The sequence below is a fragment of the Solanum verrucosum genome, unplaced genomic scaffold (assembly GCF_900185275.1).
Source record: "Solanum verrucosum unplaced genomic scaffold, falcon-dt-bn FXZP01000218.1, whole genome shotgun sequence".
NCBI classification, from domain to species: domain Eukaryota; kingdom Viridiplantae; phylum Streptophyta; class Magnoliopsida; order Solanales; family Solanaceae; genus Solanum; species Solanum verrucosum.
The window spans coordinates 2,397,846-2,424,815 of NW_026020464.1; the positions used below are offsets into that span (position 1 = coordinate 2,397,846).

General features: G+C 35.6%; 4 protein-coding genes and 1 non-coding gene across 5 annotated transcripts; 2 read left to right on the forward strand and 3 right to left on the reverse strand.

Annotated features, from left to right (window-relative positions):
- Nucleotides 1–298: 298 nt before the first annotated feature.
- On the reverse strand, nt 299–6,497 carry LOC125808924 (glutamyl-tRNA(Gln) amidotransferase subunit B, chloroplastic/mitochondrial). Its single transcript, XM_049488600.1, has 9 exons — nt 5,823–6,497; nt 5,344–5,553; nt 4,390–4,530; nt 4,085–4,288; nt 3,304–3,501; nt 1,962–2,030; nt 899–1,015; nt 706–807; nt 299–587 (listed from the first exon to the last, which is right to left on the reverse strand). The coding sequence occupies exons 1-8, from the start codon at nt 6,453–6,455 to the stop codon at nt 727–729; spliced, it is 1,653 nt and encodes a 550-aa protein (XP_049344557.1). The 5' UTR covers nt 6,456–6,497; the 3' UTR covers nt 299–587; nt 706–726.
- A 429-nt stretch (nt 6,498–6,926) lies between these two features.
- On the forward strand, nt 6,927–7,008 carry TRNAS-AGA (transfer RNA serine (anticodon AGA)). Its single transcript has one exon. It is a non-coding gene; the product is annotated as a tRNA-Ser (tRNA).
- An 819-nt stretch (nt 7,009–7,827) lies between these two features.
- On the reverse strand, nt 7,828–10,084 carry LOC125808714 (GRAS family protein RAM1-like). The gene is made up of 2 exons (XM_049488367.1): nt 9,288–10,084; nt 7,828–8,955 (listed from the first exon to the last, which is right to left on the reverse strand). Exons 1-2 carry the CDS (start codon nt 9,291–9,293, stop codon nt 7,828–7,830), a joined length of 1,134 nt encoding a protein of 377 aa, XP_049344324.1. The 5' UTR covers nt 9,294–10,084.
- Nucleotides 10,085–12,129: 2,045 nt separating this feature from the next.
- LOC125808923 (uncharacterized) lies at nt 12,130–15,628 on the forward strand. The gene is made up of 4 exons (XM_049488599.1): nt 12,130–12,461; nt 13,320–13,387; nt 13,520–13,655; nt 15,393–15,628. The coding sequence occupies exons 1-4, from the start codon at nt 12,314–12,316 to the stop codon at nt 15,467–15,469; spliced, it is 429 nt and encodes a 142-aa protein (XP_049344556.1). The 5' UTR covers nt 12,130–12,313; the 3' UTR covers nt 15,470–15,628.
- A 7,120-nt stretch (nt 15,629–22,748) lies between these two features.
- On the reverse strand, nt 22,749–24,962 carry LOC125808798 (histone-lysine N-methyltransferase family member SUVH9-like). Its single transcript, XM_049488458.1, has one exon. It carries the CDS (start codon nt 24,932–24,934, stop codon nt 22,844–22,846), a length of 2,091 nt encoding a protein of 696 aa, XP_049344415.1. The 5' UTR covers nt 24,935–24,962; the 3' UTR covers nt 22,749–22,843.
- Between the last annotated feature and the right edge of the window lie 2,008 nt (nt 24,963–26,970).

Genomic DNA, 26,970 nt, shown 5'->3' on the forward strand with positions numbered 1-26,970 from the left:
AACAACTTATTGAGATTAAGCGGATCAAATTGGACGGGTCAAGACCCAACCCAATTTCTATTTCAACTCATTTTAATATCTCCAATATCAACCCAACCCGCTCATTTGGCACCCCTACTTATGAGGCTGAACTTGTTGCCAATTGAGCAAGTTCAACGTCTCTGATTTATTGAAATATCTCAAACTCTGGGCTCATAAGCAAGCTAAGCTAATTTATGCTCACAACTTATGTGTAATAGGCAACAAAAGTTATTAACAAAAAGGACAATCCATAGTGAAGTGTATGCTTTAATTACACTTTAAGGAAGAAGGTATCAGCTGCAATTGCATTAACAATTAGCTTATTCTCCCCTGATGCTAGTACATAAATCATAACTTTGGTAGTTCGAAAATATACCATCGTTGTTCTTATTAAGAACTAGTCCAAAAAATGTCGAAAATAATGACCTATCCTAACTCTGCTAAATTTCTCTACCTCAGTTCTGATGATCTGCAAATGATCTGAAAGCTCTTATCAGGTGCTTCCACTTGTTGGCGATATCAAGATTATCACCAGTTAATATCGATTCTTCATCAGTAGCCAATCGCTGAAATCACATTGCAAAGATGGTAACAGTCAACATAAGCAATAAGATAGAGAGGGAAGCAAATGTCTAATTATGCATATATGAATCAGGAAAAGAAAGAACTAATCGGAGTTTGTACATGATCAGATGACAGCCAACATCAGCTTTTGGCATTTAATTTCTCTAAAAGGATTTTGTTCAAAAGTTTTGGATTTGCTTTGCCTTTCGATTCCTTCATCACCTAGCAATCAGCACAACAATGTGAAAAGTAATAGTCAATAGCCAGCACGATATGAAAACAACAAACTTCAAAGACTGAAATGAAAACATACCTGGCCAGCAAAATAACCTTGCAATTTAGTTTTACCACCACGGTATTGTTCCAGCTGCTTTGGACTATCTGCAATCACCTTATCTACCATTTTCTCAATCTCCGCAGTGTCAACAATCTGTTTATTCAAAAATGGGAAAGTACATTAGATTCCTTTAATAATAAATATGCTTCAGTTACTTAACTGGTTTCGAATTGCCAGTCGTGTAAATCGGTAACAACAAACACTTCTTTATACAAATTATTAACATCAAGAAACATTACCACAAGGGCAGTCAGTCTGAATTACACATGGCTCACTTAGGTCAAGATGTTTCCAGACAAGATAGCTATTCGAGGCAGCATAATTGAAAAACATATTCACAGCTTGACACGCTTCAGAAGATAATTTTGGGAAGTTTTAACCATGAACCTTTTCTTGATAGATAAGTAATGGTAAGTTTTAACAGTGATGTGTATGCTATGAGCAGTAGATAATCCGTACAGTTCATGGAATCAGGTTAATGGAATTGTGCCGAGGCTTTTATCAAACTGAGACAATGAAGGCTTAACAGCATTTGGTTTTTAAAGCTGATACCACAATAATACCAAAATTTTCATCTACAACTTGTTATAATTAGGTTCTACTACGCAAATCGTGAAACCTTGGAAGTAAGATTAAGTATCAACACATCAGATAATTTACACAATCATCAAGCAATCTAAAGTTAATAGGCTCAGTGTCTTTGTGGGGTCAACATTCATCGTCAAGTATCTTTATTTGTAGTTGTTTCATGATCAGCTTCCTTATCCAATCAAAGGGTCTCTAAATGACTACGATTCAGGTGACATGGGCTATGATTTTAACTCTATCCATCAGAATGAGAGAACAGAGTCATTGGTGACAGGTGATAAGTTAATGGTCTTGAAAGTTTATTCGAGAATTTTTTATTTGAGATTTAAAAGAATCCAGTTCAACAGATGATTATAAAGCTCATCAACAGAACAGTAAAATCATTTTACTATATAATTATTATAACAAGAGAAAAATACTAGAGTTCTTGCAATATTGCAAGCCGACTTGCCTGAATCAGATCCTTTTCTTTTATCAGTCCCTTGACTGTTCCACCCTTGGCGATTAGCTCAAATAAAATCTGTAAAGTTCAATAACAATTGATCGGTCAGAAACATAATAATTGAACAGAGTGGATCAAAGTAAAGCCAATGAAGAAAGTGACCCATTAGCTTATATTATGCATTTCTAAAGAATGCTACTGATCATGCACAAGTGATACTATTTCCCTCTCTTATATGCACACATCCATGCACATATTAAGATGTATCATCAAAAATAATTCATGCCAAACTAGTCATGCCGGAAAGACTCTTGATCAGTACGGATTTCTCACACTCAAACAAAAGCTTATGATTGTCACAAAGTCCGGTACAACAATAAACTGAAGTTACAGAGAGACTACATTGCTGCTAACATAGGGACTCTTTTAAGTGGCCTCTATAGCAGATCTCATCAGTCGTGACTGTCTGAAGAAGGTATATGTTAAATTCCTGATATATGTTCCATCTTCAGTTATAATGTTTCTAAAACATTGTAAACCAAAGCATCAACACCAATAAGAAACATCGGGCAAGATGAGGGAAGCAGACTGAGATGGTTCGTACATGTGAAGAGGAGGTGCGAGGATGTGCCATTAAGGAGGTGCGAGAGGTTGGCTGTAGCAGGAGTTAGAAGAGGTAGAGGTAGGCTAAAGAAGAACTGGGGGGAGGTGATTAGACAGGACAAAGCACAACTTCAGCTGACTTAGGACATGACCTCAGATATGTAGGTCGAGGATAAGGATTGAAGGTTAGTAGGTAGATGAGTGATGTCGCATTCTGTGTGGGGGAGGGACTGGGCTAGTTTCCTCCTCTCCTTTTAGTATTATTATCAATTAACGCATAGTTTCTTATTCTTCAATGTGTATTACTATCTTTTGTTACATTTTTTTGTATCTTGCTACTTTGTTGTCTCTTTTCTCACTATCCTGCGTTGGGTACCTCTCTAACTCACAAAGGTAGGGGTGAGTTCTGCATACATCCTAGCTCCCCAGACCCACTTGTGGGATTACATTAGGTATGTTGTTGTTGTTATATCAATTCCTGGCTTCTCAAAGACAACATGGACTGCAACCAATTGAAGGTCAGTGATTCGCAGAAGAATTAAGAAGCCTAACAGATAGTTACTTGTGACTGGACAAACCCCCAACCTCAACACACCCAAAAATATTCTAAATGGTGAAGAAAATCAGCAAAACAAAAATTCTATTAATTATGTATAGGAAAACCATAAGATGTGAAAAAATAAAAAAAAATATGATGTGATTTCAATCATAACAAATTTAGTTATATCAGCACCCAAAGTGCTATTACCTCCTTCCCAATCTTTCCGCTGATAGTCTCATCTTTAATGGAAGCTATGAGCTCCCCCAGTTCTTGAGGGGTAAGTTTAATCTCATTGATAGTCACTTTTTCATTTTTCATGTACGCAGCAATATCTCCCATAATCCAATTGGCAGCAAGCTTTATATCAGCACCTCCTGCAGTTGTTGTATCAAAAAAATCTGCAATCTGAAACATGCAATTATCAGTGGTTTCTGGATATTTCTACAAAGAAATAATGGGAAAAGCTGGGAAAGGCCTGATTATGCAAGCTAATAGTCCAGAAATTTTAATAACAGGATGATGATGTCTACTTTAGGGCTCCTTTGAAGACAAACTTGATAGGGGAATCCATCCATGTTAAACCATTAAGTCAATGAAAGGATGGTAGTGTTCTTGAACAACACCATCCTTCCCTTCACTTCACTTCTATTCCTTTACTTATCCAAGTTCCCACCCTCTTCTCACCACCACCACCAACCCACCCAACTTTGGTCTCATTGGGCCATTGGAAGAGAAGGAGAAGGGAGAAGGTAAAGTAGATATTTCCAAGAGGCATTCAGCTAAATGGAATGTGTATCTAAAAGTCAAATAATGCTTGTCCTTTTAGATGCTTAATGATTTAAAGCATCATATTAAATTTCCGGCGAGAAGCACTTCATGCACAGGTTAAACCCTTACAAAATAACATCAGCTTGATAGATTTTAGTACTGGAGTGTCCACGTGCCAGTAAGGCAGTATAAGCAGAACCTGATGATGAGAAGCACTTACATTGATGTCATTGGCAAGAAATAGAACATCTTGCATGCTTAGGCCCATTTTCTCGTACCTCCGACGCTTATCTTCTGGAAGTTCAGGCAATGACTCACGGATACTGTCCACATACTCCTCGGTGAGAGTAACTCCAGGAAGATCAGGTTCAGGGAAATAACGATAGTCAGCAAGTCCTTCCTTTTTTCGCATGGTTACTGTTTTCTAGATGTATGAGAAAGTTAAAGCATATAAGTTTTCCATGGAAAGACTTGAGTAAACTAGTCTGACATACTGCAGTAGTATCAAAAAGTACAGTTGCATACCTGAGCACCTTCCTCCCATAGACGAGTTTCCTGTACAATTTGATCAATCTGGCCTTGGTTGTGTAGTTCCACCTGTCTTGAAATTTCATAATCAATGGCCCTACTCATCGATGAGAAGGAGTTCAGGTTTTTAATTTCAACCTGAGACAAGATAAAATATATCAGTTCATTATATAGAATGCTGACTTAACAATATGCAACTTAAACTAAACACTCACTGCTGAGAATTTCCAGAACAAAGTAAAGCAACAATAAAGAACTAACACCAGATGAAGTAGAAACTTGATCCATAATGTAGAAGAAACAATGTAATTGACATGAAAGTTGCGAAAATGGGGAAATCATGGTCACTCACTCACTCTAGCGACAATTACAAGGACAGCTAACTTAAAGTCTTGAATGGCATTTAATATGTATTTTGAGGAATTAAGACAAAAATTTACATGCTAAACATGTCTCCAGTTTCAAATTTGTCAAACAAAGGCAGTTTCCACCAAATGAAGCTGATATTATGTTCATCAGAATATGAATACTGGGTTTACAAAACTTGGCATGCAATATAGACTCCTCTAGGACCTACCATAGACCACATTTCACATTCAAATGACAAGTACAGTCCCTTACTAAGTTTAAGGCTAAAGCAAGAATTTCATAAATGGCCAAACTGGACTTACACCTGCCTCTAAATTAAGTTGTCCATTGGCCTGATTATATAGGAGCCATTCTTTGTGGTGCATAGATGAACAATGGAATAGGAGCCAATGTATCACTTATAACACAAAACTTACCGAACTATCCACCCAGAAGAATGGCAGAACAAGATAAGACAGAAAAACATCCACAAAGGAAAGCAAACTAGAATTTAGAATCTTCATGCCTGAATTGTCTAGCTATAAATTAGTATTTCCTATGCACAAGGGAAAGCAACAGATATGTAAAGCACATCATGCAAACCTTTGTACCAAACTCTAATTGCCCAATAGGACGAACTGAAATATTGACGTCGCAGCGAAGTGATCCTTCTTGCATGTTCCCATTACCCACTCCCAAATACCTGACCAACCTTTGCAATTCTGCAGCATATTCTGCAGCTTCAATACCAGTTCTCATATCTGGTTCAGATACAATTTCTAACAATGGGACTCCAGCCCTATTTAAGTCAACCTGTATCAGAGAGCCAAACAAATCAACACTTGCCTAAACTTCACAATAAATACTTTATCAATAGAAGCAACAAGTATGTTAGATCAAATAATCTAACTCTATTCATGCACATATACAAACTAAATCACCATAAATTGATACAAACATCAATGGCCATAACATTACAATGTGATGCATCTGATAACTATAAGAATATGCTATCTGAAACAAAGGGTCTGAAAATAGGAAAAAAAAATGGTGAGCATAGGAATGTTTAAATGTGAAGGAGCTCTTTCCTGTGAGTAGCTCCCACCGTCGGTATGAAGCAGCTTCCCTGCATCTTCTTCCATATGCACCCTGGTAATGCCAAACTTTCTATGGCCACCGCCATACTCGAGTGGAAGATCCACATCAAGATAACCACCACTAGCAATTGGGACATCAAACTGTGATATTTGATACCCTTTTGGAAGGTCAGGATAGAAGTACTGTTTTCTATCAAACTTGGAATTCAAAGACAGTTTACAATTAAGTGCAAGGCCAACTCTTACTGCACACTCTATCACCTTTGAGTTCAACACTGGCAATGCACCAGGCAAACCCATACAAACAGGACAAACACTGGTATTTGGTGGAGAACCATAGTTATAAGGGCAGCTACAAAAAGCCTTAGTAAGAGTGGAAAGTTGAACATGGGTTTCTATCCCAATAACTGCCTCAAAATCCTTCAGAAATTTATCAACTGCTTTCGGTTGGCTTTGTGTGGAAACTTTCAACTTAGTCTGTTCCTTTTCTTGGGTTGCAGTTTGTGTCTGTGCATTTCTCATACAACAATACAAAACACCATGTTTTCTTGCAAAATATGAAGAAGGGTATAACATAGACGGGTTAAGCTGTATCCCTCTAAGGAATGTCAATGCCATCTTACTATCAAAACAAACACACTAAATTTATGCCTGCAAATCATCAAACACATATTCAGAAGCTTCAAATTACTACCTTTTTTTTTTCAAGAAAATGCCTTAAAATGTATAAAGATTGAAACTTTAAGCTGAAATTGATAAAGAAAACTGAAAATAGAGAATACCCAGGATTTATCTTGGACCAAAAAGCTTCAGCCACTGATGAAAGTCTCATACACGAAACATTTAGAAGAGGGGCCAAGATTTTACTCCAAAATGGTGCAAAGAATTGATTTTTGAACTGTAGAGAGATGTACACAAGAAATTTAAGCAGCTTCTATGGAGTATGAGCATAGAAAAATTGAAAGACTGTAGAAATTCGAACACTCGAAAGAGAATTGATGAAGATAAAGAGAAAATCAAAAATCACTCAATTCATTTTCTTAACAGTTTTAAGTAATGTATTTATACTGTGAGAAATATAAACATCAAGTGGTCGTGCCGGAGTGGTTATCGGGCATGACTAGAAATCATGTGGGCTTTGCCCGCGCAGGTTCGAATCCTGCCGACCACGTCTGTTTTGTGTTTTCCCATTTTGTTGTCTTTTCATATCTTTTAGACGAACGGATGATCATGCTAATAATATTTTTTTTTAACCGTGGTGTAGCGAGGAGGGGTGGATCATGGATGCACTACTAAAGTTATGATTTGTCATTGCGAAATCACAAACTTCAAATTATTAATTCACTTCTACAGATAAACTAGATGGACAGGTGATCATGATAAATATATGTTTTTTTATCACGGATTTAGGTATCATCTTTTTTATCTGCTTCTTACTTGCTTCCAAATATACCAGCAAGTTCTTTTGTTGCTCATTTTGCTATATTTATTGGTTACAATCTTGATTGGTGACAAAATAAAATATGGGATAAGTTGCTAAATGACATATTTATATGTACAATTAACAAGACACACTGAGGTGGACTATTTTAACTTGTTATAGCGGCCTGCACTATTTTCTATGTTACTTATATAGGATGATTACTTGCAATTATCTTTTAGATGGCCTATAGTTTTACAAACTGTTTTTTACATTCAAAGTATATAGAAATTAAACTCAAGTAAGAAAAGAGATATTAGAAAGAACATAAAACTTCTAATTTCTCATTTCATACTACAACAAGTGTGGCATGATGCTCTTTTGGTCCAAATAAAAAAGAGATAGACTATTAGCCAGTGACGGAACTAGAATTTTCACTAAGAAAACAGTAAGCACACGAGAAAGTACAACATCTTCCATCTTTACTCTTATCAGAATGTCAAAACAAGAACTTTAAGCTGAAGGGAGATGACAAAATTCAGATCTGTGACCCCCTTTTTCTCTCCAGTATTAGTGGAACGTCCAGGCAGAAGCAGAGATGATTGGGGTTCCTTTCCAACTGATAACTAGCCATTTTCCATCCAGCTCAAAAGTGCAGAATCCGCGGAACTTGGGCAGCTCAAACAGTAAACTTGCTTGGCATAAGGATGAGTGGCTCAGTTCTGTTTCCACCATATGGAACCTGGAAAACAAGTCCCTCCACACTTTAAGATCCCCATAGCGAGGAACGGTCTCTTCTCCATGATATGTGATCATATTTCTGATGATTTTTTGTATGTAAAATCCTCCAGATATTGCTACACCCTTGTGGTAAACGTCAAAACAATCAGCAACAGCACTGAAGTGTGTTAAAGACTCGTCGAAAGAATCTATAAATTTTGGTAAATTTGTGTTTGCTAATGCTTCAATGACCACCATTATGCAAGGGTCAAGGCTTCTAATAACCTCCATCATAGATTCAAGTTCATTAGGCCAAGCTAACATAGTCCAAAGAATTGTATCTGAGTAAAATGCAACGACTTCATCAGCCTCTACATCGAAGGAATCTGACTTAAGATTCTTCAGGTCTGAAACAACTGTTTTGAAGCAAAAAGATACATTTACTAATGTCTCAGCAGCAAAAGCTGACAATCTCCTCCCTACATCTTCCATCATCCTTTTGGACCTTCCAACAGCACTTATTTTGAGATGCTCGAGTGGGCATTTATCTAGATCAGCAACAACTTGCATAAACGTTGTCCAGTGTGATCCACTTTTTATAGCAAGATCAATCAAGTGAACCCTTTTTGCTGTTATTGTACAATCTAAGATGGCTTGTATTCCAGTGAATTTAGTCGCTTGGCGGTAGGCATACAATGGCCTCTTTGCAAATTCAGCAGGTTCAAGATCCATGATAAACTCTTCCATCTCAATAGAATATACTTCAATATCTTCTTCTCCAGTAAATAGCATTTTCCCCATCTCTCTATCAATTCTGTGTTGAAGAGCATCAGCAAAATAATACACGATTTTCTGGACCGGAGTACCAGTAGCAGAAGCAGACTGGTTACACAAGCTTAGCAGCTTTCTAGCACGATCAAATGTTCGAGTTGCAACCAGTTGAGCAGAAGCTTGAAGTAGTTCAGCTAGGTCCAAATCCTGCAGTAGTTCAGGAGAAAGGCCAGAATTAGCTGTAAGGGGATTGAAAATGATGGAATAAGGATCAAATTTCTGTGAAATATGATTGAGTAATCTTTGTTTTGCTATTTTCATGATGGTCGGAGCCGATAGTACAAGAGATCCAGAAGTGCCACGTGACAATTGAAAACTTGACTCATTCAATCTTTGTCTAAGAGATCCTTGTCTTCCTTCAGCATGATCACTACATTGGTTGGCTTTCTTCTTATTTCTGGCATGACTAGAACTAGAATCCATGATTCACAATTCTTGTTCAAATAGTATCTGGAACCTTTACTTTTTATTTAAAGCACCTGCATTGGGAAAATGCTTGAGAAGAATAGTCCTGTCCTGGCTCCGGATGATCTCTGACACCATGCTTAGCACATGCAAGTCGTAGGGAAAGTGGTATTTCCAATGGTGGACGGTTGAGTAATACGTAAGAACCTGCTCTTGAGAGGGGAACAACAGCTGGAAACGGCTGCTAAGACCTGTGGACAGAGGAGCAAAAAGAGGAATCTGCCCGAGGAGGGTCTTGTGTCTGATTAACTATTGGTGAGGCAATAACTTACCAAGGCGATGATCAGCCACACTAGAGTCAGAAAATATGTAGAAGTAGACTTTTTAATCAGCATATCCACTTCACACTTTTTTTCAATGAAGAGCATATTCACTTCACACTTTTTTTTCGATGAAGAGCATATTCACTTTACACTGACTTATAAGCCTCTGAATTTGTTTTTTGGGAAAATCCTTTCTTGTTCTATCCTCAATGAATCAACAGAAATGACAAAGAAGAAATCCAAGAGCAACAAATATGTCCATTTGATATTTTACTATGTATATAAAGAGACAAACTTATAAAAAGGCTAAACCTCCATCTAAATATTATCTCTTAAAACCGGCCTGGCATAAAAGAACAATATCAGAGGTTAAAGAAATGACAAAAATAATCAAGCAAGAGTAAACATTAGTAAAAGAAGAATTACACTAGAAATATGGAAAACAAACAGGATTTAAGTTCTATGTACTGATGAAGTAAAAACTTACATGATCAAGTCACTTATAAGGTAAATCTCTAGATAAAGATAAATCAATAACCTTGTAAAAAGAGGTAAATAATTTCCCATGACAGACTAAATTACAATGATAGTGATAAAAAAAAACTTGCCATAAAAATCAATGTGCAGCAGACCCTCAAGACAAGAGATAAGGAACTGTGAGGACGGCATAATCAAATGATTAGACTTTTTTTAAGTAGATAGCCATAGTTTTGCAGAATGACACAGCTGTCTTAAAGCATCCTGCACTAGTATTAACACATGAGACGAAAAAAAGCTTTTCGAATAGCCCCATTAGCCAATAATCTTTTCAATCACATCATCCTAACTTTTGCTAACTTTAAAATCTGGTTATGGTAAACAACAAGACTTCTCTACTTGACTGCAAAATCAAGAGAGGCAGAGCAATTAACAAGAGAAATCACACAAGACTTTTATCAAACAGGGTTATGGAGGAAAACAAATAGATGGGAGAACTCATGATTCACCCATATCTCCTACAACAACAATATATCCAGTGAAATCCCACAAGTGGAGTGTGGAAAAGGTAGAGTGTACGCAGACCTTATCCAATAAAATCTCACAAGTGGAGTCTGGAGAAGGTCGAGTGTACATAGACCTTATCTATACCTCGTCAAGGTTGAGAGGTTGTTTCTGAAGGAGCCTTGGTTCAACTTTCAAGTGCAGCAAATCCAAGTAAAAAAGAAGAAGAGAACATAACAACTAATAAGGAAAGCAATGCAGAGCCTACAAGAAAGGAACAATAACAACAACACAATACGTAATCCCACAAACAAGGTCTAAGGAGAGTAGTGTGTACGCAGACTTACCACTATCTTGTGAATACATTCCCTCATCAATCAGCTCAAATAAAGCATAGCAAAAGGCAAGCATGTAAAAGAAATACAATAGCAAAGAAACCATACTGAAAACAATTAAGAAGTGAACAAGTAGCAACAACAATTAATCATAATCACCACAACACTTCATAGCTTATCTCAATTTGAGTTTCGACATAATAACCAAAATATACTCCATACAAAAGTTATTCAGCTCAATAAAATCTACTCAAATTGAACAATTACATGCCATCTTCTTTGGGTGTCTTAGCTACTATAGATAGAGCATGTAAACCAGATTGGAATTCATCAGTCAAGAGATCATACACCATACGGTGACGTTTAACAAGATTCTGTCCATCAAATTTGTTGGACACAATTTTGAGATTGAAATGTGTCTCGTTTGTTCCTGTTTCCCTGACGGCGGCATGACCGGCATGCTGGTAAGAAACGTCTTCGACTTCAATTAAGTTAGCTTCAAGTGCTGATTGTAGCCTCGTCTTCATTCTACTTGCCCTCGACAGAATCCCTCGTGAGGCCATGCTGAACCCTAATTTCTTCTCTCTTCTCCGTTGAGCTACGCCACCGATCTCCTACAAATAATTACTTGCTTAGGGGTTGTTTGGGTGGTGCAATTATCGGAATAATAATATCGGGATAAAATTACTAATTACTCCTTTTGTTTCAATTTCTTTTTTTGGTTTAATCTGTTTTAATCTCTTGTAAGTTGTAACTCTTTAATTCTAATTATTCATTCGATTATTTAACTTCATAAGATTGAAGAACATATTTACATATCATATTATAAGACTTTTTTAAAAAAATAATTATATTTTAAGTTAAAATTAGATAAACAAATTAAAAAGAAGTGATTATTTTATTTTGTGTTTCATTATAGTCTTTTTTTTTTTTATGATAAGGAAAATACATAGCCGCTATTTTTGGCGTGCATAGAATAAAATTCAACTCTTATGCAATAGCTTGCAAATTACACAAGAGAGAGGATAATCCACACTAGGCAAGTTCGATGCAGCGAGCTCGATTCAAAAGACAAGCCTCTTGTTTTTACAGGCAAGAAGTTTCAAACTTAAGCTCTGTGACACGGAAGTGCCAAATCTAAACATGAAACTTGATTATAGTCTTAATAAATATTAATTAGTATAAGAACTCATTTTATTCCATTTTAATGAAATTGACTATCACAGAAGGTAGGATAGTTAATTTCATAATATAGTTTTGTCAATTTCATCTCAATGATCAATATTAGTTAAATTACTTAGGGATCGTTTGGTTATCGAACTATTCAAATCAACGGAGTCATCCCGAGTTTTTATTATTTTAAGATCCCAAATCAGTAATTTCCAATTTATGAGAAACTTCCATTTAGCAAACACAGTTGGTAAATCAAGAACCTTACTTTTTTTCAGCTGAGGATTGAAAATGGAGGTGGTACATGTACAACATCGGTGGAGATTAAGGTGGTCGTTCAAGAATGCCACCATTATTGTCACTTTCTTCAATATAATTGCTGCCCTTTTTATACTTCATAGTTTCTTCTCTTCTTCATCTTCCACCACACCATCTTCAGGTTCCCATCTCTTCTTGTTTTTTTTTCCTTTAAATTTGCTTCATTTTTAGGTTAAAATTGTGTTTCTTTCTGTTTGACTTTTCTGGGTTTGTGCTTAGGGTAGCAATAGAAAACATAAATTTTGAGAAAGTGCATATATGATAGAGATTTTTGCTGTTTGATTAAGAAATGTAAAAATGATTACTTTGAACTGGAATTGCTACATTTGCTGATCTAATTGAGTGTTGAACTTGGAATTTCAGAAAGGGGAAGCATAATTGAGAGTATATGAGATTAGGATTTAGGAAAGTTACTGACTTTCTTTTGTATTCCCTCTAGTACAAACTAATTAGTGAGATTTCTTGCTTAAATAGCACAAAATAAGGTTTCTTGTAAGTTGCCATATGACCCTTTTTGAGTTTCTGCAACCCCTTTTGGTATGGAAGTGATCCTAATTTTATCTGTCATTTTGGTGGTAAAATTGGGTGATTACTTGGTAACCTCAGTCAAAAGTTGCATTAGCTTTGTCTTTGCACCAGCTTATGATTCGATGGAAACAAAAGATATCCACTTCCTTCAGAATCTGTTAAGGTAGTGGTATACTGGCTGCAACATGAATAGTAGGGCGCCTTATGAATGAACATGATGGCAAAAACATTTATTTTTATCCAGAATAGCATGGTCCGGTTCCTGTTAGAGGACTCTTCCCGTTTCCCTCCTGCGTATCAAAAACAAAGGTGGACTTGTAGATAGACAGATTTGCTCTTTAAAAGTTGTTCTAGGATATTTCATTTTCTAGTCAAATAACTGTTGCAGGATCACCTAACCTAGTTTTGGTAAGAGAATGGCTAATATGGCATCTTACTGTTTGATTTGCAGTTGAAAGGTATATAACGGAAGCAGAAGAGATTCGTCGTGCTATGTTACCTGTGGAGCTAATTAAAAGAGTAGGTACCTCCTTTTTCCTATTGTTTGGTTTTAGCTGAATAATTAGGATGTTGTGCATCAATAGTATTAGTAATGTTTTGTTTTCTATTTTGTGTGACTTTTGGAGAATATAATATCTTCTGTCGTTATAGGTGAAGGAAATTCAGAAAGAAGGTCATGTCGAACCAGATCCTCTCCAACAGAAGGATGCAAAGCAGACTGCTGCAGTAGACCTCATATCTAGACTGAACAATTATCGGTCTTATTCTGATTCAGGCAGCGTTAAAGGTAAATATCAACAACCCTCTGGACACTCTTTATCTTATCTTTAGACACAAAAAGACCTCTATAATGCTTAGCCTCATGGTGAGTCCGTCAACAATGTCTTCTGCAGCTCTTGGAAGCAGTAAAAGAAACTTTTTGCTCAATTAAATGGCATAGCAAGCTTCAGTCAATTGTATATCTTCTAAAAAGCACTATTATCAATATATCAGTCATCTGATTTCCTTTAATTAACAGTTCATTTGCTTTCTTCTGAATTCAGTCAATGAATTGAGACTATATGAAGGACAACTTAAGTGTCAGTAGGAATACATCAACTTTATTTGTCTTAACTCAATGCACGTTACCTCTTGGAGAAGTAATTTTAATCAGACGATGGCACGTATTGTAGGACCAAAGTTTGATATTCTACTTCTATAAGATCTAAGACAGTGTCCAGAAGGAGATCATACCCAGAGAATATAGAAGAATTATCATCGGTTTTAGTAGGAGTATGAGAGCGATGCAAGTAGGCTCGAAGAGGAGGACTGAATTGTGATATAGGAATTAGTAGTTTGTCTTATCCAGTATCCTAAAAAAGACACTAGGAAGAATAACGAAAGAAAGATTGAGAGAAGTGTTAAGTTTGATTATTCCCTCAAGTTTGTTTGGGCATTTATACTAAGTAGTGTACGTTGATTATTGCTTCGGTAATTTAGATGTTTTTGGCAAATTTACATCTCTTAATCTAGGTAAATCACAGCTATCAAATCATGTATGATCTTCAACAGAAAACACTGTTCCCAGTAAACCACTGTCAGTTGCATCACAGCATCAGTCCATTTACATTTATCCTCCTTTGTTTAAATTTCAGTCAGTAAGACATCTCTTGCCCTGCTGTAGTTTCCCTTTCCTTCTCTTAGGTGTAAAAACTATATGTCATCCTTCTTATCGTGCAGCATGAATTGTATGTACAGAAATCAGAAAACTATGCTTGGTTACCCTGTTCATTAGTACTTGCATAGTCTGAGATGCAGCATTGATGTAGCAGCGTTAAACCTGGATAATAGATAATGCACTGCAATCGAGTGTAAAACGTCTGAAGTGCTAGAACTGCATTCTATCGCTGGTGTTAACTCCTGTTAATTTCCATAAAGACTCAGAACTAATGGGTATCAACTAGTCACACAATAAGCATCTTAGATCAGGGATATCCATGAGGACTTTGTTGTGTGCATCTCTTACATGTGCTTTTGGAACATATACTACAACCTCAAGATGGTTTTCCAGGGGCTTCTCCTACCTTGTATATTCTCCTTTCATGCGTGAGGCATCCAACGTGCTAATGAGAACCAATAGTTCTGAGAAACAAGCATGGCCTACATAAAATGGACATAAAAAGTTCTCATCTTTTTGAATGGCAAATAGAATTCTGAGCTAGCCATGCATCTGTAGTATAGATTTATTCATCTGCTTCTTGCCAGTGTTTTCTGCTATCATAATGGACTTTACCTGTGAGATACTGCTCCTTTAATTGTATGTGTCGAGCTCCATGGCTGAAAAGTGTTGTGCCTCTATTCTGGTAATGACTTCTAGTACTCTTTTCTTGCATTTTGAAACCATTAGATGTTAATAAGTCTTACTAGAATTTGCTTCAGAGAGTTCCTTTCTTTTTTCTTGGGTCAAATGCAATGCATAGTTAAAGCATGATTTTGTACGATTGTTCGTTAAACTCATTCCCTTCAATAATAAACTTGTGTACAGTTGTGGAGGAATGGCGTAAGCGAAAGATGGAAAGAGCCAGGCAACGCGAACTTGAAAAGAATGGAACCACCATCTGACAGTCCTAAATCTTTGAGGGGGGTTTCAAAATTGAGGGCAGTTGATCGATACGGCTCGTAATATCAGTTGTATATGTGTATGCTATTAACAGATATGTCTATTATCATGTATCCAAATTCTGCAGCACTTGAACAATTTTATACCATGTAACATGTTAAGTTTCTATATGTCAGAGTCAAATGTACTAGCAATTGCTCTCTCAGTTCTTGTTATATCTTTGCCTTTACCAACAGAATACAAGTTAGCTATATTCCTTAACTTCGCAAAAAGAAGCAAAAAAATTGTAGTTTTTGCACAACAGAAGATTGATTGTTTATGTGCTGCTCAGTAATACATAGTATTCTTTTTTGACCAAACACATCAAATTTAAACATATTTTGAAATGAGAAGTAATTTTAGCTTTAAAAAACTTGGCAAATCAGGGCTGTAATTCATTAGTCTCTACCTAATTATTCATGAAACCAACATTCCATAGCTAATTCTCAAGTTAGCCATCTATGTCAATTGATGATCTTTCACATCTAAGATATTTATATTTGTTCAGTAAGTTGAAACATCAGCATTGATGTAACTGCCAAGGCAGCATCATTGTCCAGTTGGCTTCCTTGTCACTATCCAATCAACAGTGCCACATTACCAAATATAGTTGCACAAATTAACTCAAAAGTTAGCTATGCCCGATTTATGTGATGACGTTTGACTAAGTGCTGACTTTGAAAATAAAACGAGAACTTCTGAAGAGCAAATATGCAACCAAATAACTGAGTTTTCCTTATTTAACACACCTCAAGTTCTTGAAATAACTTGGCTAAATCAAGCAAAATGAGTTTATGTTCTGTATTTCAATAGGGTAAACAGCACAAAGAGAAAAAAAATAGGTTTAAGCATAAGAAAGAATTCAATAATTTGAATAAAATTTGCATTGCCATATCCAGAGGGAAAATCTAGTAGTAACATATTTGCTGTGCCTCTTTGATCCTTTCAAAATTCCCAGCATCCCTAACTAGGTGCTACCCTCTTTATCTGGCAAAAGCATTTTAACTTAACTACAGCTATCCGGTAACACGATATCAATACAATCTTCTGTACAGAATAAGCAAGTTTGATCTTCATATATACAAGCTATTACTACAACCTACGAAAGCTCTTACAATCAAGAACATCAATGGCAGGTTAGCATACATAGGTTAAAAAGGTTCCTACCAAAGCGCGGATATATAGTGAGAAGCAGCAATATCACTTTCTTCACTCTTCTAGCTAGTCATTGAACACCATGCTATCTACAACATAGGATCTACAAGCTGGTGCAGCAACAGCTATCAGAGCAACTTGTTTTAGGAATCTAGTGATGCGGTCTGGACTGTCACCAAGATAACGGGAATGTCAAGAGGGTAACACTCGCCCTTCATCTGCATGAGATAAAAAAAAGTAGTTAGAAACAGCAGAAGGTTAGGCAGTAAGCTGCTTTGAGCGGCAACTGTAAGCCGATATCTTCATAATCAAAACCATTCCCCTAGTAGGTTGCTTCCTGACAAAACAAAGTATCAGCAGTACAAACAATGATTTCCAGAACCAGAAATCGTGGCAGAGGTTGAACAATATATTATGAATTTCAATTATGCAAACAACAAATGGTTGTGGATGAAATCCTTGAAGTAGAACTGGAAGGGTGTATGACCAGAAAAACCTTGCAAGGGTATGCTATAACTAGTACTGACCAAAAACCATAACTATGATCTCCATCTGACTACCAGGTGATGTCGAAGCGGAATTCAAGGACAAGTGATAATTTTTGAAAAAGAGGAAAGGAGTGTGATCTCTGGCTAACATCGAACACATTGCTAAGAGCAACAAAGGTGACTTTCTCCATACTTTAGTTCAACAGCACCAAATGAAAGGTAGGGAAATTCAATTTCTTATCTTACTTGACAGTCAGCTAATACAATCTAAACAACACTAGTTGGTCATGGAAGCACATTTAGTACACATACCGAATATCATAAAGTTGCTTTTGTCAAATGCACAAAAATAATTTCAGTTTAAAAATATGAACAACCTGGAGACTTCGTAGAAATTCACCCAACAAAAGGAAGAAGCAGACTTCTTCAGAGGCATCGAAAAAGTAAAAGACAAAAATTATCAGCAAGCAAGTTCAATTGATCAGAAAACACGACAATTCAAGGTCAATTAAGAGATAAAAGAAGCAAGAAAGAAAAGGGAATACTAAGTTCAAAAAAAAAAAAAAAAAGGAATACTTCTGTGTTTTACTATGACAAGAAGCATACTCTACGTTTGACAGAAGTAGGTATCACTTCTTTTTGACAACCGAGAGATTCCAAAGGACCAGCTTGCTTACGAGACTCTCAGTGGATAACAGGTATTTCCCTCAACTCTTCTCCACTTGAATATCAGACTTTTGACTGCAGTAGCGTTCAAACTCTTGACATGCTCCTAATCCACACATCACATTTTGTGCTCTTACCACGGAGCAAAAGCTCCGGGAGTAGTATTACTATTTACTAACATATAAACAAATATATCCAATTCCTGCAGACATTATAATATCCATAATTTATCGCTTACATGAGCTTCCTAAATTTAAAATTTTCAACTAATGGAAGATTAACTTACTACTCATCAACATGTAATGTCAATTCTTATAAGAGCATGTCTTAGCAAAAAACCTAGAAAATCATGATAAAAGTTTCTAAGAGTCTGTTTGGATTGGCTTAAAAAAAAAGTACTCCCTCCATCCCATTTTATGTGGCAACATTTGACCGGGCACGGAGTTTAAGAAATAAATGAAGACTTTGAAATGTTTACCAAATTGCCCTTTAAAAAGTAGACTCACTTTTCTCTCTCCTCATAAATGTATTGGAGTATTATTTTAAGATTTTAAGTGGGACCAACAAGGGTAAAAGAGGAATTGTACCTTTAAATACTTACCATACAAGGAAATGTGACATTCTTTTTTGGACTGACCAAAAAGGAAATGGTGCCACATAAAATGGGACGGAGGGAGTAGTTTTTAAGTCAAAAAATAAAAAAGTCAAACATAAATGACTTTTAAGTCAAAAAATAAAAAGTAGGGTGACTCCTAATTTTGGTTTTTAACTTTTTTTTTGAGTCATTTTTAACTTATTTTAAGTTATTTTTAACCTTGCCAAACACTTTCAAAAGCTAAAAAAGACTTGAATGTAGGTTTGACCAACTTTTAAGTCAATCCAAGTAGGCCCTAAATATAGAATGGGTGTCAATATAAAAGTTTCTAAATATAGAATGGGTGTCAATTGCATGGTACTTATCGACCTTATTGTTAATATATGGTACTTGGGCCTAACTCAACCTCAAAAGTTAGCCCATGAGGAGAGGTTTGTTCAAGTACATACAAGGAGACCAATTTTCCATCCTTCTACTGATGTGGGACTTCTTAACACTCCCTTGCATGCACAAACCTCAACTGGAGCGTGAAAACTTATAAATGGGAGTCCAACATCAGTGAACAACAAATTGGGATGGGTCTGGCCCTAATACCATGTTAAGATATAGTACTTGGGCCTAACTCAACCTCAAAAGCAAGCTCAGGAGGGAGGTTCATCCAAGTCCATATAAGAAGACCAATTTCTCATTCCTCTACCGATGTGGGACTACTTAACACTTATCTTTCGAGGGACAGTTGAACTAGTGACTCATTAATGATGTCAGGTTGAACAAGTCAATAAAAAAAAATTAATACGGTAATGGTAATTTTATTAACATCACTACCAAAAAGGTACTAGATAAAGTACAAAAGTGCAGATTTAGAAATTCAATGCATAACATCAGCATTCAATATGTATTTCCTGAATAATCTAGTTTTTCAATCATTCAACTATTTCATTATACCAAGTTCAGTGTCGGTCAGATTAGTAACATTATCTCTTTTGAACAAGAAGATTTTATTTGTAACAAGCGGTTTTCTTAGTTGGTTATTGCTCACATTTTATTTCGTAAAATAGCTTAGACTCAACAAGTCCAAAGAACCCAAAATTAATTAATGTTATCTAGTATGTTTCTGCTGCAGAAAATTACAGATTTGGTAGACATGCAAACTTCAAGAAAGAAATATAACCCTTTTTTTATGATGATGGTTTGGGGGGGGTACCTCCACCGGCATAAATATCGGATAACTCTGTCTACCAAGGTTTAGGCAGATGGGAGAAGTCACCTAGTGATTTTAGCCTCCACTAGGATTGAACCTAAGAACCTATGTTGCTCGGACTCTTCAAAAATTTCAACGGGTGCGTGTCGGATTTGCCAAAAGTAGTGCATTTTTGGAAAGTCCAACACGGATGCGGCATCAAAGTGAAGAGTCCACGCAACTAAGCTAAGAACTCATGGTCCTTCTCCCACTACAACGACCACTAGGCCACAACATTGGGGTGCTACTAGGGGTGTCAAAAATGAGCCCAACAATAGGTAACCCGCCCAGAATTTTAAGGGTTGGGTTCAATCTCAACTCATTCAAGCCTTAACCCACAATTGAACCCAATTTAATCTCCAATTTCAACCCGTTTTAAGACTTTTTATTTGTATTGATGTAATGTATGTTCCTATATTGAACTATCTATTTTACATCTTTTAGGATTTATCTATCCATTTGTAACTTCTTCTTTTTTAAATTTTCTTGAGTTGAAATTCAAATTGTGGTTATAAAACTTAAATAACAATATATTAAAATAATTAGAGATTAAGCAGGTCAAATTGAGCGAGTCAAGGCCCAACTCATCTTTAAGCTCATTTGAGCCCAAAGTAAACTTCGACGGATTAGGACCCAACCCAATTTCTATTTCAACCCATTTTAATATCTCTAGTTTCAACCCAACCAGCCCATTTGACACCTCTAGTTGCTACTAAGGAAATATAACTTGAAGGTTTGGTCTACTTTTTGAGTAAATCTTTTTTGAAATGGAACAAATAAAGAATAGGATCATATGGAATAAAACATAAAAAATGGTGAAATCATATACATGTGCATGCTCATTAATCATCAAGCAACGCATCATATTCCATCTTTGTTCTAACCAAAGAGCGAACCTAAATTATATATCCACCTCTTTGGATAGAAAGCCAGAAGAGTGGGATAGGAAAAGGCTTGGTCAAACTCTTAGATGTGACCCAACAGAGTGGAAGAGCAAATTATTATCTCCAAATTGGAAGCAAAGAGGTCATGTAATGGTGCGCCAACCACCTGAAACTTTTCAAATTTCGAAGGTTTACTTCTGGCATCCCATTTATTTATGGGCAAGGTATCCAACACTATCCTCTAAATGCCTTCTATTCTTTTGTTCATATATAATAATTTATATATTGATGACTTGATGATTCTTCCTTCAAATGTTTAACTTAACATCTAAAGAGAAAACACAGTTATTTGGTACATGACATTAAAATCAAATTTGGAAAATACAATAAACAATTGAAAATGATGAAAAAGGGACTAAAATTAATGAGAAGAAAGAGAGTGAGCATATAGTGTGTGGGGCAAAGTTGGGGGTTAGCAGGGGAAAGCATCCGTTCTGGCTCCCCACCATTGCCATATCCATTCTCCTCTAATGGTAAGGAATATATTTACCTTTTAAACTTGACCTACTTTGTAAAGGTGATACCTACAATACTGTTTTTTTCACAAAGATTGATAAGTCTCAAGACAAGTTCTTTTCCCCCAACCTCTTTCTCTTCTTGTGCGCACCATTGACCACTTAAGGAAGCAGAGTCCCTGTAATTAAGCCACTACAACCCACCATATAACTTGTCTAATCTGTTCAAGGTACTTCAAGTTAAAACGGACACCCTTTGAGCATTTCTTTAAATGAGAAAATTAGCAATCACAGCATGCAAAACCTCAACAGCATAGCTCATGTCGCAATTGACGGTTGGACACCAAGAAACTAAAAAAATATGGCATTAGGGAGAGTATTCTTTCCTCCAGTTGATCCTGTTAGTATTTAACTTAATTACATTACTACCTTTGTTTCAGAATACTAGACATTCTTTTTTCCTAAAAACGAAAAGACATTTCCATTAGTATAGCTGCCTCCACTGTGTTCATATCTAACCTACTTCACATTAAGGTTCATTTCCAAAATAAACCTCCCCTTGAACAAGGTTGATATTTGAATAAATTAAAAATTACGTCAAGCATCTCGACATCTTCTCAACTAATTATTATCAAAACCTCACTTTTAACCCTCTTTTACAACTCGAAATAATTTATCATACTCTAGGGTGTTTGGTAAAACTTATAAGTTGGATTGACTTATTGTATAAGCACTAGCACTTTTCAGCTTATAAGTACTTCTAGATTAGACAAGATTTTTACTACTTCATCCCCACATTTTTGGTAATCACCAAAGTACCCTTCCTAAAAGAAAACTCCTAACTCCCACTCAATTCCATTTCTGTCATTTGCCCTTTTCCATGTAGAATAGCCAGTTAAAGTAGTGTGTGGCGGTGGCGGTGTCCATGTCAACATGCAAACTTCAACTATTTCACCGGATACCAACACAGCACACAGGTACTGGGTAGCACTGTCTACCAAGACTAAGGTGGATGGGAAAAATCTTCTTAAGTTTTGTCCTCGCTCTCCTACAGTTTTTACCCGCTTTATTGAGCGGCCACAACTTTGGGTGCCAAAGAAAGTTGTACAACTATTATGGGACAAGGGAGTACTACTCAGCAGTTGTGCAAAAAGTTCCTTAGATACGAAATCTAAAGAGGAAGGGATCTATCAAGGCAAGAGCACAACTAATTAGAAACAAAATCATGCTATAAGCCATTAAAAAGACAAGCAAAGAGGGAAAAGGGAAATTCTTATCAATAAGTATGAAACAACAACATACCCAGTGTAGTCCCACAAGTGGGGTCTGGGATGATACCATGTATGCAGACCAGCATGAAAAAAAGTTCAAATTCATTCAATAAATCAGTTAAGATGCATTCAAACTGCATATAGCATACTGATAAAAACTCAACAAAGCAATTGGAGTTCCAATCAGCTTGTTAAAATTCACAATAGAAGGAGAATAGCAAGTCCAGAAGTCTCCAGAGCAAGATAAATTTAAGACTGGCACAACTTTTAATGAAATCGGTCTCAAATAGTCTACGAAGAGATTCAGAATAAAAGTAATAGGTAGCTAGAGTAAGAAAACGACTAATACCACTAGACTGGTAATTAGCAGTCATCCCTCAAGAAAACATGTTACTGAAAGTCGTTACAATTTTGAGTTCAACAGGAATTATTGTCTTGAATGTTTAAATTACCTCAGCAAATGATGTACGAGAAACAGCTGTGCCGCATCATTTTCAAAATTGAATCAACTACTATAAGTTAGTCAATCACAGATGGCAAGCTTTCCTGTCCATTCATCTGCTACCCCATAATCAATACTGATCTCCTTTAGAGGGGGAATATTCTCCATTGCAAAGAGCATCATGTGGGGGAACGCTACATGGTTGTGATCATAAAGCACAGGCTGCACCAAAGCATTGGGGCTTGAACTGTGACTAATATAACATGCTACATTCCTCATTCTAGACACATCCATAGCAAAATCCAGAGGAGGAATGGAGGGGTATGCTGGGCGCTCATAGTTAGGATATATTTGCGACAAATCTCCCCATTCTGCCCATCTATCAGGAAAGCGACTTGGATAGACTAAACTGTCACCATTCATTGTAAAAATTTGGGCTTGCTCTCGTGTGAGTACAACCCCAGTATATTCACAGATAAAGGACCCAGCTTGGATCAAGTCCAGTGACCTAACTCCCCAACCAGTCTCTCTAGACCGAAACACCTCAAATCTGTTCCTCAAACCTTTCTGAGTCACTCTATTCCGACAAGTTGGAGGACATCGACAATGTGGTCCACATTCGAATACTAACGGTTTGCCTCTCAACAATATCCCATTATAATCATAGGCAAATTGGCCACCATTTCTCATAGTACAAAAACAATTATCAGCACACCCATCAATGCACTCGCAGCCATTACCACTGTGCACATTCAGAGAGACATGTGGAGGATAAATAGGTTTTACTAGATATTCAAAATAAGCCGGGTCGTGATTATCATCAATATCGTTGAAAAGAAACACTGGCACATTTTCTTTTTTCCTTGATATATCAAGAGTAACATAACCAGTAGGCCTTGCCACCAAAGGTCTGATCCTAAGATTCTGTGCAAAACGAAGAATAGCACTTCCCATCTCTTCCTGATTCTCTATCCTAACAAGCTTGTATTTATACACTCCAAATCCAGACTTCCCAACATCAAACCAGCATTCAACAATTCTATATAATCCATCATACACATAGACCTTACCACTTGCACTTCCACTTCCTTCATATTTAAAGCCACGAATTACCCTTACCTCAATTCCATAGTGCATACTTCTCTCCAATGCCAAATTCCCACATTCCAGCTTCTGATGCACGCATTGCCTCGAGTGTTTGTCCTGTCCACCATGACCTGTATATATAATCACATCTCCTCCATCTTGATCATCCTCATAGCCACCTGAAACAATCACACTCGTAGCAATTGGCTCCCGGTTCGAACTCTGACTTGCAGGTACATAATCAATCCCAGCTTGAGCCTGCCCATGTAATCCAACAACCAAAAGCTCCATCCTAAAGAAGAACACATCCCCAATAAGCACTCCAGGAATCGCCCCAACAATCCGCTTATCACGATTCATCCACAACCCATGTTCTCTCAATATTTGACAAGCCTTCAAATCACCTCTTGGCTTTCTATATGGACCCAAATGCTGGCTTCCATCATCTTCCACCATCGCAAGAATTCGCAAGGAATCATACAGCATTCGGGTTTTCCTAACAGCATCTCGAAAATAAAGCTGATCTTCAACCTTAAGATCTGTCACTCTAACCAATTCCGCTGATCTCTGTTGATATTTCCTTTTAGCAACCACCACTTCTGCAACCTGTGTATCATTATTACTCACCGGAACAATAGCTCGAGCATCAGGGTCTTCCATAACCTCATCAGCAGAATCCTGATTCTGGTTTCCAACCACCTCAACATCTCCATACCGCTGCATTTTCTTAGTAAAAGCTTCTTTAAACATCTCAGAAATTCGATTATATTCCGAATAAACATAAACATTGTTTCCATCGCACCCAGGTGGAATCTCCGGTACAATCGAACTTGGTGATTGTGAATCAGCCTCAGGAGTAGCTAATTGTGGGTTCCTGGTAAAAGCTGAACCAGAACTTGAGTTGAAATTGGGACTAGGGTTGGAAAAAAAAGGTGTGCTTTGAAGATCAGCTTGTGTATACTCATCAAGGGGTTCAAGTTTTGGTTCAATCTTTGGGATAATTCTTGGATTTGGGGTTGTAGCAGATGTGAAATTAGTCGATTCAGGTTGAAGATTAAGGTCTTGAAATGGGACAAGAGAACCCATTTTTTCTCTACAACTGAAAAACAAGAATTTCACAGATCAAAAATGGGGTTTTGGGTTTTTAGGAAATGAAACAAAGAAGAAAGCTTGAGGTTTTGCAGAAGTGGTGAACAAAGTTTTGTTCATAGAAAATGCAAGAAAAAAAAAAGGAACTGAGAGTGAAGAGGTGGAGAAGAAGAAGAAGAATTATGATAAAGAATTTTAATTATTTTTTTTTGGTCATAAAAGTCTAGAGCATATCGGAAACAACCTCTCTATTTCCACAACGTCACGAGATATGTAAGGTTATATATTTCATATATTTTTTTAATTTTATTTATGAAATTATATTAAATATGTTATTATTATGAAAATTAGAGATTCTTTCATAAATAATAAGGTTAAGATTGGTACATTTTACCTTCTCGAGACCATTATAATATGTTATTATTATTGTTATTGTCAATAAAGTCATAAATGAATAAATAAATATATATTTGTGGACAAAAATGTCCTCAACTTTTTTTTTATTTTTTGTTGGGTAGGTGATAGGGAAATGTTGGTGAAACAATCTTTTGATATTTGTGCTAAATAATACTCCATACATAAATAATTTATAAAATATTTTGAATTAATAAATAATTTAGAGTTTTTTTCTTTTGTATAGTCTCTAAATATGTAAATTTTATTTGAGAGATTTTATGTTTGAATTCATATTGGACATTAATTAATTTGATTTTCGTACATTGAATCAAACCATATAAATTGAAACAGATGTAATATTATAAACATTAAAAATTAGTATCCCCTCAATATTAATTTATATGATACACTTTCCTTTTAATTTACCTCACGAAAAATTAAATAATGATAATATTTTTTTATATTCCTAATAACTAAATTTTAATTTATATATTTATTTTAATAAGATAATTTATAATTATATGAATATTTATAGTTTATTTAAATTACAATTTAAAAAAATAATTTAATTAAATTTTATGATCGGTCAAAATGCATCACATTAAAACAAGGAAAGTAATAATAATAGTCATTTGCATAGTTTGACTTAGCTATGATATATATACAAAACTTAATGGAAAATGATAGTAAATGTTTAAGCTCTCAAAATGGATTTAGGATTTTTAAATTTAATGCTTATGTAATGGAAGTAAAGTATGTGGAAGTACATGAAAGATTTCTACTTTTCACCACTTGTATTTTTTTTTTTTATAATACTATATAATAAGAATATAAGGATTATTCTTTAGTAGATCTTGATGTACTTTGGGTTGCATTTAATATTTGTACTTTGTCAGAATTACAAATCTTCATTTTTATTTTTAAAAAATACAAGGGTTAATGTTTTAGAAGCTTTTGTGGTTTAAAAATAGATATTTCATTAGTTGTCCACTTTACTAATTAAGAAGGCATTAATTAAAATTTTCATATATTACCATTGCAATTAATTCTTCTTGAAAAATTAAAGGGTGAATTAATAAAATTATTTTCTTATTTATGATTTCTGAATATGCGTGTAAAAAAAATGATCAATTAATATAGGACGGAAAAAAACTTTAAACAAACCATATGTGGAATTTTAAAAATAATCATATAATGTCTTTGCTTGATTTTACAAATAAGTACATTACAAGTAACTCCAAAATAAATCAGGATCACTTCAAAATGTACATAAAGGACTATATAATTGATTGAATTACATGAAATGGTTTCTTTGGAGTCAATTTAGTTTAATTCCTAATAATATATTCAATGTAGTTTTATAAATGAAAAATAAATATTCCTACAGAATTGTTAAGTAATACTTTCTTCATTTGTTTAACAAATATGAGAAATATATTCGTTGAAAAATGTCTGACAAATTATTATTATTGAAAATGTAAAATTATCGACGATGTTTCATTGAAAAATTCATGGGAAAATTGCAAATTTTTAGTACTAGTTGTTAAAGGTCTAATAAATGAAAAATAAGGTTTTGACTATCTTTTTTCTTCTTTCACCTTCCTTTGCGGACTTGAATTTAATAGGTTCAACTGAAT

Coding starts and splice junctions, on each gene's coding strand:
- LOC125808798 (XM_049488458.1), bottom strand. CDS start 24,934: ATGGGTTCTCTTGTCCCATTTCAAGACCTTAATCTTCAACCTGAATCG.
- LOC125808923 (XM_049488599.1), top strand. CDS start 12,314: ATGGAGGTGGTACATGTACAACATCGGTGGAGATTAAGGTGGTCGTTC. Junction 12,462..13,319: donor TTCCACCACACCATCTTCAG/GTTCCCATCTCT, acceptor TTTGATTTGCAG/TTGAAAGGTATATAACGGAA. Junction 13,388..13,519: donor CTGTGGAGCTAATTAAAAGA/GTAGGTACCTCC, acceptor CTGTCGTTATAG/GTGAAGGAAATTCAGAAAGA.
- LOC125808924 (XM_049488600.1), bottom strand. CDS start 6,455: ATGGCATTGACATTCCTTAGAGGGATACAGCTTAACCCGTCTATGTTA. Junction 5,554..5,822: donor GGAGCTACTCACAGGAAAGA/GCTCCTTCACAT, acceptor TCTCTGATACAG/GTTGACTTAAATAGGGCTGG. Junction 3,502..4,084: donor TTCTTGCCAATGACATCAAT/GTAAGTGCTTCT, acceptor TGCATGTTTCAG/ATTGCAGATTTTTTTGATAC.